A 14,740-nucleotide genomic window follows, 5' to 3' on the forward strand; every position below is an offset into this window, starting at 1 on the left:
TTTTTTGTATGGATAATATTGTCCAATATTTGATAATTTCCCTGTTTTCCAGGAAAATTTCAAGCCTGCAAGACTCTGGAATTTCTTTTTTTTTTCCATGGAATTATTTTTACCCATGTATTTTTTCCCTAGATCCAAAGGGTCTTCAGGTGTTGCTCGGAAATGAAAGCCTTTTTAAGTAAGTTGGGATGAATGCTTTTGACACTGCTCATGGGGATAACAATCTGAGGTTGCTTTTATCCTTGGATAGACTTGCTATTCTCTGTTCACGATCTTTGTTCTTGGATAAAATATTAGCAGAACAAAATTGGTGAACAATGGTCAAGATAATTTTAAGATGAAACTTATCCGAACGGGATACCCAATCACAGGAACAACTTATGCACGGATTTCAATCTTCATGGTGAATGGCCCCTTGATGTTTTGAGTCACACCTAGGCAGATATAGACACTAGTGATCAATCCTAGCAGTCATCTTTTGGATCCAACAAAGGGAGATGACCCTTCAAAAAGAAAGGGAGGGGGGTTAGTAATCTCAGTTGCAAATACTTGTTAAAAGGGTTTAATTTTATTTTTTCCATGTTCAAATGATACAATTCAGTCATTCAAACAACCTCAATGCCCCATTTGAAAATAAGAATAACTTTTGGAGGTATTTGGGTATAGGGAAAAGAAAATTAAGAAAAATCATATTTCAATGGGGAGACAACTCTCAAATGTTTTTTTATTTTTCAAAGAAACCATGAAAAAATGCAACCCAATGCCAAAAAAAAAGTCCAGGTTCCACATAATGCAGTCACTTCAAGCAACCCAGTAAAATCTAAAGCAACAAAAGCCAAACCACATAAAAATGTTCATCAGTACAAAATCCTCTTAGCTGATCAATTTGCATAAGTCTTTCTGAGCCCCACAACAATAACAATGATGATGGAATGACAAACAGCAACATGTTACAAAATTACAAATCTTAGAGACAGATAAAGAAGACTACTAACCAATATAACGGATACAAAACCCTGAAGTGAGCAACCAGGCAGATGAAAACATACACAATACCAGTGAAATATAAGATAATGAGATATACACCAAACTACGGAACTATAAGAATTGCCTTAGTTCCCCCCCTTGGTGGCCTCCATGCTCTTCCTCTCAATCATACACTCTGGTTTAATCTTTACACTAATTTTACAAGGCCAACTAAAATCTTAACCATTACCTTGGCCAGGATGACTGAAAATCCTTTACTCGGGCTGATCAGTTCACTTGATCCTCAACCAAAAGAAACCAGTCAAACTTTTCCTTCAATTATAACAGGCAACTGCAACATGATGACACTAAAATAGGATCCAAGAAGCTGTGCTCTCCTGTCTATCCAAAAGGGTTTCCTCCAACAGAAGAGAAAGAATTTGGGGTGGCTGGTTCCAAGTATCGGCCCACAGGCGGTTGATCCACACCAAAGGTGTGGAAGAAAGATCCATCACTTCCAAAGCCTCCACTTCCTTGATGTCTGCAATTGTATCATTCACATTAGAAAAATAAGTTCAGTTGATTTTTCTGAGTCATATGAATGCACCAGCCCAAGTAATGGTTTAGATTGAGGAGAGAATAAGCTTTCAGTATCCTACTCTTTAGATTGAGGGCTATCAATGATAACCAACCTTGCACATCTAATTGGCCAAGATAGGTTATCATTCTGTTAAGAAAGATTGGTTATCATTCTGTTAAGGAAGTGTTCACTGTAACCTTTCCTTGCACATCAATCATTTCCAAAAACAAAATGTTTCCAATGAACAAATGAAACAACAATGGAAGTCTTCAGTTTAGAGCATTCATCAGAAAAAAAAAAAAAAGGAGCACTTAAACATTGTCTTCTGGACGCGTGGAAATTTTTGGTCATGTGAATGAAATGTTGGGGAGGTCTCGTATTAGCTAAGTGGGCTGTAAACTAAACATAGAAGTAATGACAAAGACTTACCCAAGAGGTGGCATGTTACTTGGTGCTTGTTGCACCATATATGCACCTGAAAGCAGTACTGTACATCAGAAAATTTGAAGTAATATTAGAAATACAAATAAAAAAACCACATAATAATTGTACCTGAAGGCACTGCAGATGGATAAGATGGTGTGTGGGGAGGCACCCATCGCGGCGAAGGGGTACCAAAGCTGGAACTACGCAGTAGGGCTTGAGGAGCTCCCATGTTTGGTAGTGCACCTTGCAAAGATGCCATGGATGGGAACTGCATGTTTGGTAGTGCACCTTGCAAAGATGACATGGGTGGGATCTGCATCCAAAAAATGTATTATAGATATCCACACGTCAACTTATCAACGAAAACCTTGCGGTTCACGGAACACTTTAAGTAAATAAAAAAAAACTGTGGGGCCACACAGATTAAAATTAAACCAATAGGCACCACAGCCATGATATTATTAATCAACAAGCTAGAAAACCAAGTCTAACTTGAGCTGTATTCCAACGACGGTCATGGAATTTCCAAGAATCATGGCCTGACCTCAAATTTTATACTCAGCTGTAGTTCCACTTTACACTCAAATTAAAAAAGTCAAAATAGCCACAAAAGGCTTCAAGAAAATCCATTTCACATTTAGGGCGGTATAAGCATAATTTATAGGGCAACCTAATATCCGTTTTTCACCCCAGTATACTGGCTCAGGGTAACACATACAGACAAATGAAACAAAAAGATATAAAAGAGAAACAGAAAGCAGTAACACAGGCAAAATAAAATCATCTGCAAAAAATTGAAAGTTCGCATACCGTGGGAGCATGACTGAGAGTTGGTTCACTGGTGAGATCAAATGGATTTGTAGATTTAGATAAATGGGGAAGAACTGGCATTGATTGCATCTGCAGATCCATATTTACAAGCTGTTATCGGCTACCTAGAGCAATCAACTGAAGAAAAGAAAGATAAGCTAGAAATCATTAGATAAGATAATGATTAAGGTACCACTGTGGTCGGATATTGCATTTGCATGCCAAATCCCATGCCGTGAGGTGTGCCAGTTTGCCAACCCGGTACTGGTACATGTGTTGGGGCATAAGTTAGAGCAAAAAGGTCCTACAGAGCATTCAATATTTATAAGCCGATATGAGAGAGAGAGAGAGAGATAGAGACAAGTCAGTGCTAATTAAACATAAGAGCCCCATGCCATGAACAAGTGGGAACACTAATACCTCCGGAAGTGCATTTCTTCCACTAGGTTTTGGTTCCACGGGGGGAAGTTGTGGTGCAATTCCTGCACTTGTTTCTTGGCGTGGCTTTGGGCCAGCTTGAGCTGGTTGTCCTGGTGGAGCCATCAAAGTTCCGTGTGCATTTGGTGTGAGCAATGAATTCCACGGCTGTAAAGAAGAAAGCAAAATAAGTAAAATAGAGAGCTTCATATTCAGTTATTCAACATAATGTAATAAGTGTAGAGAGAGCAGATCTGACATGAATTACTTGATTATTTGGAGTCCCAGTAACCTGTGGAATGAACTGCTGAACAGGGGGCCGAGTACCAACACCTGCAAATAAGGATGGCTGAGGTTGTTGCATAGTCGACCACTGCCCTCCATCGGTAGTTTTCACAAAGGGATCAACACCACCTAAAGGCAATGTTGATGGGTTGCCTGCAGGTGTAGGTGCTGGAGCTGACAATTGTGACAGTGCAGATTCCAGAGTGGTGGTGGCATTCGAAGGAGCCTGAGGAGCTTTTTCCTGTGTAGCAAAATCAAAAGATGCCCAATTACTGCCATCACTGGTGGGACTCATTGTTGGTTGCTGAGGAGATGGCCCCGCAAATGGGTCACTTGATGCTGCCACAGCAGGAGGTTCAGGATCTGAATTGAAATCAATCAAACTTCCCAAATTTACCCCCTTCAATTCCACCGAATTCCCATCAGGGGATCCCAGGCTACTGGAAGATGCAGTCCTCTGCAATGAAAACCCTTACGATAAGTATTTCAATTATTTTTTATACAAACCAATGGAACTTGGATGATGTCAAGACTTTAGGAATAGATGATCATATCCGTCCTTGGTCTAGAATAAATTAACAGAATTTATTGATAAGATGTGTATCTTATGAATTTGATTAACTGTTCTTGAAGGAAAGATTGAGCTGTATGCCAAAATTTATTTTGAATCAACTGTATGCTTTCTGAATCAAAACAAAAGAGAACGTGGGGGCCCCAGGCTCTTCATAAACTACAAACCTCTCTACAAGGCTCTCGCCATATTTCTTCCTTATGACTTGTTTCCAAAGGCCATTGAACCCATCTTCACAACCACTAACCCAACAGCGCTTGACTCATCTACAACAGCTTCCTCACCAACCAATTACACCCCCCCCTCCTGTTTCATTAACATGCAAACCTTATCCTAATTAACCAAGTGGTAGTTCTATTATTCTCCATATCATTCCACGCAGAATTTATTTTGAACCAACTGTATGCTTTCTGAATCAAAACAAAAGAGAATGTGGGGGGCCCAGGCTCTTCATAAACTACAAACCTCTTGACAATGCTCTCGCCATATTTCTTCCTTATGACTTGTTCCCAAAGGCCATCGAACCCATCTTCACAACCACTTACCAAGCAGCGCTTGATTCATCTACAACAGCTTCCTCCCCCGCCCGCCGCCCCCCCCCCCCCTCCTCTTTCTCTTCTCTGTCATTAACATGCAAACCTCATCCTAATTGACCAAATGGTAGCTCTATTATTCTCACTATCATTCCACCCAAAAAAAAAAACCTTTGGAGGCGTTCAATGCACCCAATCACACTTATTAGGCACTTGAAAAGAGACATGAAGTAGACAGGGATATTGGAAAGAATGGCTTTAATCAAGTTCATCTTCCCCTTATCAATAGAAGAATGCTGTGTATCGGTCTATGAATTACCACATTTCAAGAAAGCTATGGAGGGGGAACGAAAAGCATTAGACGAAGATTCTAAAAGATATGAGCTCCGGATGGAAGATACTAGTGAGAGCCATTACAGTGGGTCTGCCCTTCCCCGAGATTCCTTGGATGTTAGGAGGTGCTTATTCAAGGCTGAGCAAGAATCTGAGGAGAAGGCAAAGGTGAGCTCGGGAGAAGATGAAAAGGCTATGTCAGATGAATAGGTGAGAAGGGCTCTAGGGATTGGCTTCGAAGAAAAAAGGGGAAAACACCGGGGCATGGTAGTAGAGAGCTTAAGGCTCTTATGGACTGATAAGGAAGTTTGGGTCATTCTATGTTTTTTGTGCGGGTGGCGATGTTAATAGAAGTGCATAGGAGTTTGTTTTGATTGTTTGTTGGCTGCTATTACAGGCTTGGTGATGAATTTTCTCTGGGAGGTAAATTAGGCTAATGAATGTTTTTTTGGGAGTTTTGGTAATTTACCTGTCTCTCTGGGTATAGGGGTTCAAGTATTAGGTTGATATGGATGAGTAGTGTTGCTATCTGAGAGGTGCTAGAGGGATCTTGGTCCTTCGCTGCTTGTGATCTCTCTTGATCCCTCGATGGTCAACCTATGGTGAAATCAAATGGTCTCAAAATTTCTAATGTTGGGTGTGTTGGCGGCGATAGTTTTGTGTGGTTCTGACTTTAGGGACTCTAAATCTAGGAATGGCTGCAACCCCGATATTTCTGCCGAAGGAGTATTTTTTAGGCTACAATCGGGAGCGCTCAAGAGTGTTAACTTACCAAGTTCTCCAAAAGCTTAAGCTGTTGGAGAAAGGCGTTATTTATCTTTTATACTTTAACAAAGAGTATACTGATGGTGTTTTTTTTTTCTATTTTTGGCCATTGGAGTACCCTTTTTGCATCCTTTGTTAATATGTAAAGCTTTGGGATTACGTGTCCCCAATTTCTTGTAAATTTTGTTATTATAAATAGACTTGTCAATTTTCAAAACACAGTTCATCTTCCCATTAAAGATAGATACCTTCGCTTCCACGTCAAGAGCTTCCTTTCTCCCTTTCCAGCATTGGATGTAACAGAGCTTTCATTGGCTTACCGTTTATTTCCCCAAATATGGGTCCAGCAGCAGCCTAATGTCACAAAAATGCATTGAATCTAAAACATTGCCTGAAACTGGGATATAGCACTTGTCCCGCAAGCAACAGCCACATCACAAATGTGCGACCAAATTTGTTCAGTAGACAGCATGAAATATGCAAAAATCCTAAGATTTCTCGAGAGGAATACCTTCCTAGAAGAGAATTACTGAGTGATCAGTACGGCGATATGGTTCAATTGTCGCCTTAGATAAGCTGCAGTAAAAATCATCCCATTCCAAAAACTCCTTGGGTAAATCAATGTGAAAAATGACTGGTCATGGAATCTTTAAAAGCTACCTCTGCTTACATAGCTTAACCATATTTCACTTTGACGAGTCATTTGTATGTGTCCCCAACTAAGAGATTTGTATAGGTCCCCAACACAATGTTCCGTAATAAAATCAAGCATGTAGAACTACAGCACAACAGAAAAGGTGGCAGCTAAAGAAATCAAGTCATCGTGATGCCACTTAAAAGGGCTCTCTTTGACAAGCAATTGAGAAGACCCCAACCCGGATTTCACGCTAAAACCAAACATGTAGAATTGACTATCACTGGTCGACTGTAATGGCGGAGAAGAAATCCACTGAGAATCACTCCTCGATGGACAGCACCTCCAACCGGTTTGTTCAAACTGAACTTTGACGGAAGTTCCATGATAAACCCGGGCATGGCAGGGATCGGGGGTGTGATCCGCGACGCAAATGGCACCACTATCATGACTTACTCCGGTTCAGTGGGTTTCTGCGATGCAAACGAGGCTGAGGCGAAGGCACTACTCTTCTGTCTTAGGGGCTTCCTATCCCATAATTTGGGACCCCTAATAGTTGAAGGGGATCCCGCAAACGTCATTGCTTGGGCGGCGAGCCGGTGTGCCGGTCTTTGGAGATTGGCCAATACCGTGGATGAGATCAGAGACCTAATCCGCATCATCCGTCCATCCTAGGTACATATGAGACGATCGGCAACTTCACTAGCGGATGGCCTAGCGAAGGAGGGTGTATGGCGATCTGAAACGGCTATAGTATTCAACGAAGGCTCACTGGGGGTTCTCTAATCCCACCCTCAGATGCTACATTTTCCTTGTTTGTTTACGTGTACCTTTTCGTGGGGACATCTTGTCCCTATTGAATGTACCCTTTTCATCTTTGGAATTAAATTGTTACCTTTCAAAAAAAGAGAGAATTGACTATCACTGAAATATGATAGAAAGGTTGCCATCTGAGGATGTAAGGCAATGGGAGCATGCTGGGAAAATCCTTAAAATTACTACGTTGACAATATGGTGTAGACTACAAATCCTTAATACGATATTAGCGAACACTTATTTGGGGTTGATAAATTGTTCAAAGAAAGTAAAACCAACAGAAGCACCTAAAAGACACACAATTCTGATTTCCGACTCATATCTGTTGCAGAACTAATATGCTTCAGATCTAGAACAAATGAAAATGTGTTTAAAATTGCTTGAAATTATGAGTAGAGTCAACATTTGGAGAACTAAAGAACCACAAAAGGTTAGACAATATCTGTCATATGGAACTTATGAATAACCTCCTTTTTTTCTTTTTTGCTGAAAGATATGAGCATAGCCATGTAACATCACTATGGTTTGCCCATGCATTTAAACAACCATGTGCTTTAACATCAAGCAATTAAATATAAAAATTATTAAAAGTAAATATGATCTTTAACCAATGCCAATGTAGACATTTTTGTGTTACCGTAGACATGCCAAGTGACCAAGAAACACTAAGGAGTAGAAGAACTTTCTCAAATCTAAAACATATTCAGCAGAGAATTCAGCAGAAAACCCACCTGTGTATGCGCAGCACCATCAGGGGACCTCCCACCATTTGCTTTAGGAGGTTCACTTATACGTAGAGGTGGAGTATCCTCACCCAAAATATCTCTAACAGGGCGTACCAACGGGGGACTGGATATATCCACGCCCTTCTGATGGTTTGGTGACCTACCCTCTGGCTGGGATGCACCATCAGGAAGCCTCCGATCTTCAGATCTCCTATTCTGATTTCCATTTCGAAATCTATCATCTCGAACCCTATCATCAACAACCTCAAAGCGGACAGGACTTTTCCTGTAATCACCATACCTTACACTTTCTTGCTCGTATCCCGGACTTCTTCGTTCATCAGAATAGTTTCTATAATTTCTATCATCATTCCTTCCACCGGGACCAGATTGTTCATTGTAACGACGTTCATATGTTTCCTCATATGGCGGGCTTCGAGAGCCACCACGATAACTATCCAACTTCCTGGTTTCATTAGAATCCTCCCTGTCACCCTGTATGGTATAGAAAAACAACATTTTTAACAAATGAAAGTGGGTCCAGGGCTCCAAAAAATCATAAAAAACATGCATAGTATAAAGTAGAAACACAATAATGAATAGCAAATATTTACAACTTCATAAAAAATAACAACTTAGCATACTTTCCCTCTTGGAGGCCGGTCAACAGTCCTCTCCCCCGTATATCTTCTATCCACGTAAACATGCCTAATGAAATCCCTGAGTCTCTCGACATTGCTAAAATCAAGTACTCAGATCAGAATTTCATCCATTTGTAAGTTTCTCAAGATAATACAACATAGATTCAGTAATAACCTGCTATCAGGAACAGAATGTATTTGTGAGTCCCATTCCTTGAAATAAATTTCCTTCGCCCTCTGTGAAATGAGATAAAAGATTAGTCCAACAATGTGAGAGATGTTTTTTTTTTTTTTCGTTTATTAATGAGAGGGAGATGTTTAAGATGGTTGTTGGAAGATTGAAAAGAACAAATCCTAATTGGTTGTGAAAAATGCATGCATGTACCTCATTTCCCCCTCCTTGAAGAGCACTAACTTCTTGAGAAGTAAATTTAGCCATGGATACTGATTTCACACGGTGGGTGAACTCTCGACTGGAAATATTTTCAGTTATAAATCAGTATAATAATAGTCTGTTAAGCGGAAATATAATTTTGAGCACCTGGAACTAACATGAAAACGAAATCAATCCTATGTACCAGATTCCCTCATCCAAAAGAATCAGGAATCTGATTCAATATTTCATGTCTAAAATTGTAAAAGATAATTTGATTCCATGTACAGGGATAAGAGAAGCCATAAAGCACTTAATGTGAAAATAAATCAACACATGAACAGAAAAGACAACAGCTATAAGAAAGCAGCTATTAACACTTACTGTATTCCACTACAGGCTGTGCAGACAAATGTCCAGAAATTCGTGCACACATATTGTGGTCCCTGCTTGACAGAAAAATGTTAGCCCTGCTAATCTTCATTAAATGGAACTATCTAAAGAAATCTTTTCCATACCCACATTTGTCAACCATAATTTAAAAACTCGAAAGTGGACTCGAATCAAAATGGGTCAGTCGACTCGATAAAATGTCGAGTGCATGTTTCTATTAATGGACACATGTTTTATGTGTGTGTATATGTGCATACATAGACACGCACGCGCACGCACACATTTCTTGTAACATAACAGAGTAGAAATGCATCGCATAATAATGCAGTATGTTTGGCCTTAGATTTTAGGTCACAGTTACGGGTCCAACATCGGTTATTTAATTATTTTTCTTCCTTTCATTATATATAACACCTACGAAATTGTTCAACAAGTCAACTCAATTTTCTGTCGAGTGGAGTCAATGCGCCAAGTTTCAAGTTGACTTTTTTAAGTTATAGCACTATGCTATAAAGTAAATATAACTAGATATCACTTCTATTATACCAATCCTAAAAAAACAGGAGCATTCCACATGTTTTTTAACATATGTTATTTTTTAATTGTCATTGACCTACATCTACATGTTTTGAGCATGATCCACATATGTATGTGTTTAAATAGCCACATTTTGCTACAAATTTTCACATATTTTGCATTTGTCATATTTTTCATTTTCAGTAAATATATTCTTTTATGTTTGATATTAATTTTACGTTCTTTGATTTTGATTTTGATTTATATGTAGGCAGGAAATCCAATCTTGTCTTTTCTCTCTTGTCAACAAAGTCATTGGTGTGTCGTGCCCGAAGGCAATGAGCACTTTCCAGTAAAAGGTGCTCATTATTGAGACAAAGTGACCTCATGGAGTTAATATTCTAGGGGAAGAACACGACTTAAATGGCACTAAAGCTTATCTTTCTTGTTCGAGTCTTTATCGCTCTCTTGCTCGTGTTTTTGACAGCAATTGTAAAGGGCAGTGCCCTATAAATGAGTAATGGGAAGCAGGAAAGAGTGATACAAGTACGGTATGAGAACAGAAAGCGCCCTAAATCGAGATAAAGTTCACAGGCAAGATCAGAAAAGCAAGGTGTGTTGAGTAGAGTACGAGAGTTTAAGAGTGAGACAAAGCGAGTGAATGCTCGGAACTTGACTTCATCGATATAATGGGGAGAGCGAATAAAAGCTCCTCGCTTAGTAAAGGTCAAGTTGGGAGCTTCAACTATAGCTGTCGAGCAGCAATAGTATGAAAGTAGAGTTGAATCATTAGACAGAGCGAGACCAAACCTACAAGAGAACGACCGAGCCGTCACTCTTTGACTTCAGTGTCTTTTTCTTTTCTATTCTATCTTTCTGGACTGTGTTCTACCTTATTAATAGGGCCTCTCCGTGTCTTTGGTTTTGAGAATCTTTCTTTTCCGCAAAAAAGAGTCTCGAGAAGAGCAGAAAGAAGGACAAAGTCTCCAGTGGAGAGACTAAAGGAGTGCAATGCGTCAACTCCAATGAGCGTTCGTGAAATTACGTTCTCTCACTTTGCTTCGCTTCCTGGAATTACTCTCTCGGGCTTTCAGTATTCATATAACAAAATCTTAGAAAAGTGTTTATAAGATTAGTTATATTTTTTTGTGAAAATTAGATGTTTTGTGAAACAAAGCAAGGCCGGCCTGCCCGTCCGAAAGGGCCGTCCTGTGCTTGTTTGTTTTCCTTTTCTTTTCTTTTTTGACTTTTTTCTTACCTGTGTTCTCTTTTTGCATGAATTTCTATTTCCAGTAAGGAATACACTTAATGTTAATTACATAAATGTTGCATCATTGCCTTCATTCTTACAGTGTTTTCCACCTTTAATTGAATTATTTATTTAGTATATTAGTGACTAAGGGTGCGTTCTTTAACCATTCTCTAGAATGATTTTTTTGTTTTTTCACTCCATAGAATTTTATTTTTTTTAAATCGTGTTTTTTTACCACATGTCAACCCATTTTTAACATCAATACTAATTCTTAGGCAGCAAATATTTTGGAGCGACTTTTTCTCGCTTTGAAGAATAAGAAACGATTTGTCGGGGTACTCTCGCCCACGCTATCATAATCTCGACAAAAAAACTCTATTACCTCTCACACGCCGTTCCCATCTCCTCCTTGACGACTAGGAATGGAGAGAAACCTATCTTATGTGACGGATTTGGATCTAAAGTCCCCCAAACTCATTTATTCGGGTAAAAACTCTAACTTAGATCTTTGTTTTCTAGGGCTAGGTTTGTGTCCTCCCTGTAAAAACCCTCCTCTCATTTTTCTGCTACGATTTAATCTCTGATACCCCGGCCCACAACTCCGAAACTGGCGAAGTCGAAGGGCATGGATTCCAACTCAAAGGACATTTCTTTTGACTGGGAAGCCAACGATGACCGGAACTCTCCCTGCATGCAAAGGATGAGAAATCTCACCCTCATATAGGAGATGGAGCGAGTCCAGGGCAAGTCCTCTTTGCTTCTACCCCTTTCACCATTTTTTTTATCTTTACCCATTTCCAATTTCATCTAATCTTAGATTTTGTAACTTTTTCTCCCGATCAGTACATATTTTTCCAAACCCATTTCCCCAAAACTATATCCTGTGATGGATTTACAGGGAAAGACAACCTAGCCTTAGAAACCCTAATGGACCCAAGCATATAGGTATATTTGTAACAGAATGGTATCAACATCTTTTCATCTTTTCCCTTCTGTGATGGATGCCTTGGGCGAGATTCAGATATTGCTGAAAGGTTTGGAGAAATGGGAAGCATTGCATCTCTATCAGCACTGCCTCTATCAAGTGCTGATTTCAATGTGTTAATAAAGAAAGAAAAGGAAGATGACAATATTGATAGATCCATCCATTGCCGAAGCTCCTAACGACAGCTCGGGGGAAAAGGAGATGATGATGAAGACTCGAATTTCTGTGCATTTGTGGATGAAAAGGGGACCTTCCTTTTTTTTATATAAATACAATTAATGCTATCTACCTTTCCCCAAATACCCAAAGCATAAGAATTGATTAAGGGTTGCTATTTATCCATTAATTCTTATAAAATTAATGCAGAAAAATAATGCTTAGAAAGAAGGGAGTTGAGTTGAGTTAAGAAACGTGATTCAAATTCCAGAAGCACTCAAACGAATAAGCAAAAGAATAAGAATTGATTCGGGCTTCCAGAATGAAGATCATGAGAATGGTTAAAGAACACACCCTAAGTTGTCACTATTATGTACTTTTCCAGCTTTAATTAGTTTAACTGTGCACATGAATACATGAATTGATGTATATTGAAACTAGTGTCTACCATCAGTACCTTATTTTGTGCCAATTTTTGAATGGTTATGTTGTGCCAATTATGTAATTGTGTTAGTGTTTTACCTATTTTATTTCATCATATCATTACTTTAGTTTCCTTTTGGAAAGGTTACATATAAAATTCACTCTTCAGCATTGGCAGAAATGTACTGCTTACAACGAGAGATAAATTAAGAACCTGTATCATGACCTCCCCCTCCAGATGAGTGGATGGAATCAACTCTCAACTAGTTGAAGCAACCATTGGAGTGTATAAGGCTTCCCACAAGAGATTAAATGATCTTCTTAATTTACCATTCAAAAAAAAAAAAAAAAAAGGATGATTGATATTTTTACTTGTTTTCACACTATTTGCTTGCTCATTTGGAAAAGTGTAATGCATTTTGAGTTCAGATCTTCGAGAATTTTTTTTCCCTATCCTTAAAAATCTAATTCTCTGTCTTTCTTCAATAGAAACTCAACTTCATGCAATCATCCATTCGTACTTTCATTGACAAGTATAGAACAAAATAGTTGATTTCATCAAGCACACAAGCTCCCTACAAAACCCTTTATGTAAAGCACAAATTATTCCATGATTTCCTATTCCTTAACAATTGTTTTGTTATATTCACTACAAACTCTAGGTTTTGAAGGAATTGGAGAATATCAACTTCTCCTGTCCTGTATATGATTCCATCTTGCCATGGCTTTTTATCATCTTGTCATGGTCTGTGAGGAGGACAATAAATGAAACCCAAGTTTCTCACACTGCCTCTCTTACACGGTTGATTCAGATTTAGCCAACTAAACAAGGTAATAAAAAATAAAAGAAACTTTCTGGATGTCTGTACACTAACTAATAAGTAAAAAGCAGCTTCTACTGTGTTAGCATCAAAACCGGTAAATAACCTAGAATTATAACATAGATTGCCCGCAACACACAGGCATCTTGATTCATAAGAGAAACCCCCTCAACCTGCCACCCACCCGCACACATCAAACCACACTAGAACCACCAATTATTTGGAATTCCTTCTACTCGTACAATCACGACGCAAGGATGATGAACTCGAGATATTCTAGCCTTTCGTTGGGTTAATGCCATCATTATTTTCTTTAGAAATTGCAATTTTGTCAGTCTTCACTCTATTCTGATCAACAGCTCGCATCATGAAAACTGAATTTCCCCACAATTACAAATGGATTTTACAATAGAAATCGCATATTCTTGTATACAGTTCTATATCGATTTCCTCTAACATTGATCCCACAAGTATAGCACTCAGAATTCAAATTCCCGGAAATATGGACATGCAAGTAAAGGCCATGTTTGGATTGCAGGAATTTTCTGGAAAAGTTTGGTAAGGAAAATATTTCTAAAATTGCTTACTTTTTTAACTTACAAAAAAAGATAACTTGAACCAACCTTAATCAATTTTTACTTAGAAAGGCCTTTAATTTATGATGATATCTCTCTAAATTAACCATGATTATATCATTTCCCTCTAAATCTTGAAAAGAAACAAATTTGGCAAGAAAATATTTTCCTTGAGAAATGATACTAGTGATAAAAGAATGTGAACATACCAGAGAGTTGCAGTTGATACATCTACGATTTCCAGGAAGTTTCAAAAGACCACGAATGATCTTCTCGTTCTTCTCGTCTTCCTTCATCCGATTCGCCATCTTTCTCAGATTCTCCCACAGCTCTGTAAGAAAAAGACAAAATAAAAAATAAAAATGAATGAGCTTCATCAACACAAATCGCTTTCAAAACCCTAACTAGATCGTCGACCAAAATTAGAATTGAAGAACATAACTAGATGCAACAGGAATAACACAATAGATATAAAATCCAACAGTTTTAAGGCACGGATCCGGGACAAAGAAGCGAGATTAGCAAATAAAGTGTAATCACAGAGGAAAATGAGAGAAATCCTAATAAAAAAACAGAAAGTTAGAGAGAGAGAGAGAGAGAGAGAGAGAGAGAGAGAGAGAGCTGACCTGATTTAGCTGAAGATGGAGGAATTCAGGGCTGAAATCTAGCAGAAGAGAGAGGAATCTGGTAATGGAAATGATGAAAGCAGGGGTAGATTTTGAAGACGCATGAATTTGGTTAGGG

At 38.7% G+C, this 14,740-nt stretch overlaps 1 protein-coding gene across 2 annotated transcripts; it reads right to left on the bottom strand.

The window, feature by feature from the left end:
• Positions 1–800: 800 nt before the first annotated feature.
• LOC143846998 (putative ADP-ribosylation factor GTPase-activating protein AGD14) lies at positions 801–14,740 on the bottom strand. Of its 2 annotated transcripts, none has more exons than XM_077355642.1 (14): positions 14,623–14,740; positions 14,206–14,327; positions 9,260–9,321; positions 8,888–8,975; positions 8,678–8,739; positions 8,506–8,599; positions 7,868–8,356; positions 3,468–3,941; positions 3,203–3,367; positions 2,976–3,086; positions 2,783–2,872; positions 2,099–2,285; positions 1,976–2,021; positions 801–1,507 (listed from the first exon to the last, which is right to left on the bottom strand). In XM_077355642.1, exons 2-14 carry the CDS (start codon positions 14,302–14,304, stop codon positions 1,369–1,371), a joined length of 2,106 nt encoding a protein of 701 aa, XP_077211757.1. In that variant the 5' UTR covers positions 14,305–14,327; positions 14,623–14,740; the 3' UTR covers positions 801–1,368. The 2 variants fall into 2 exon arrangements, with proteins under 2 accessions (XP_077211757.1, XP_077211756.1); XM_077355641.1 differs by having other exon boundaries at positions 3,459–3,941.

This window comes from Tasmannia lanceolata, unplaced genomic scaffold (assembly GCF_043159265.1).
Source record: "Tasmannia lanceolata isolate RefF3 unplaced genomic scaffold, GAP_Taslan_0.1 ptg000015l, whole genome shotgun sequence".
Lineage (NCBI taxonomy): Eukaryota > Viridiplantae > Streptophyta > Magnoliopsida > Canellales > Winteraceae > Tasmannia > Tasmannia lanceolata.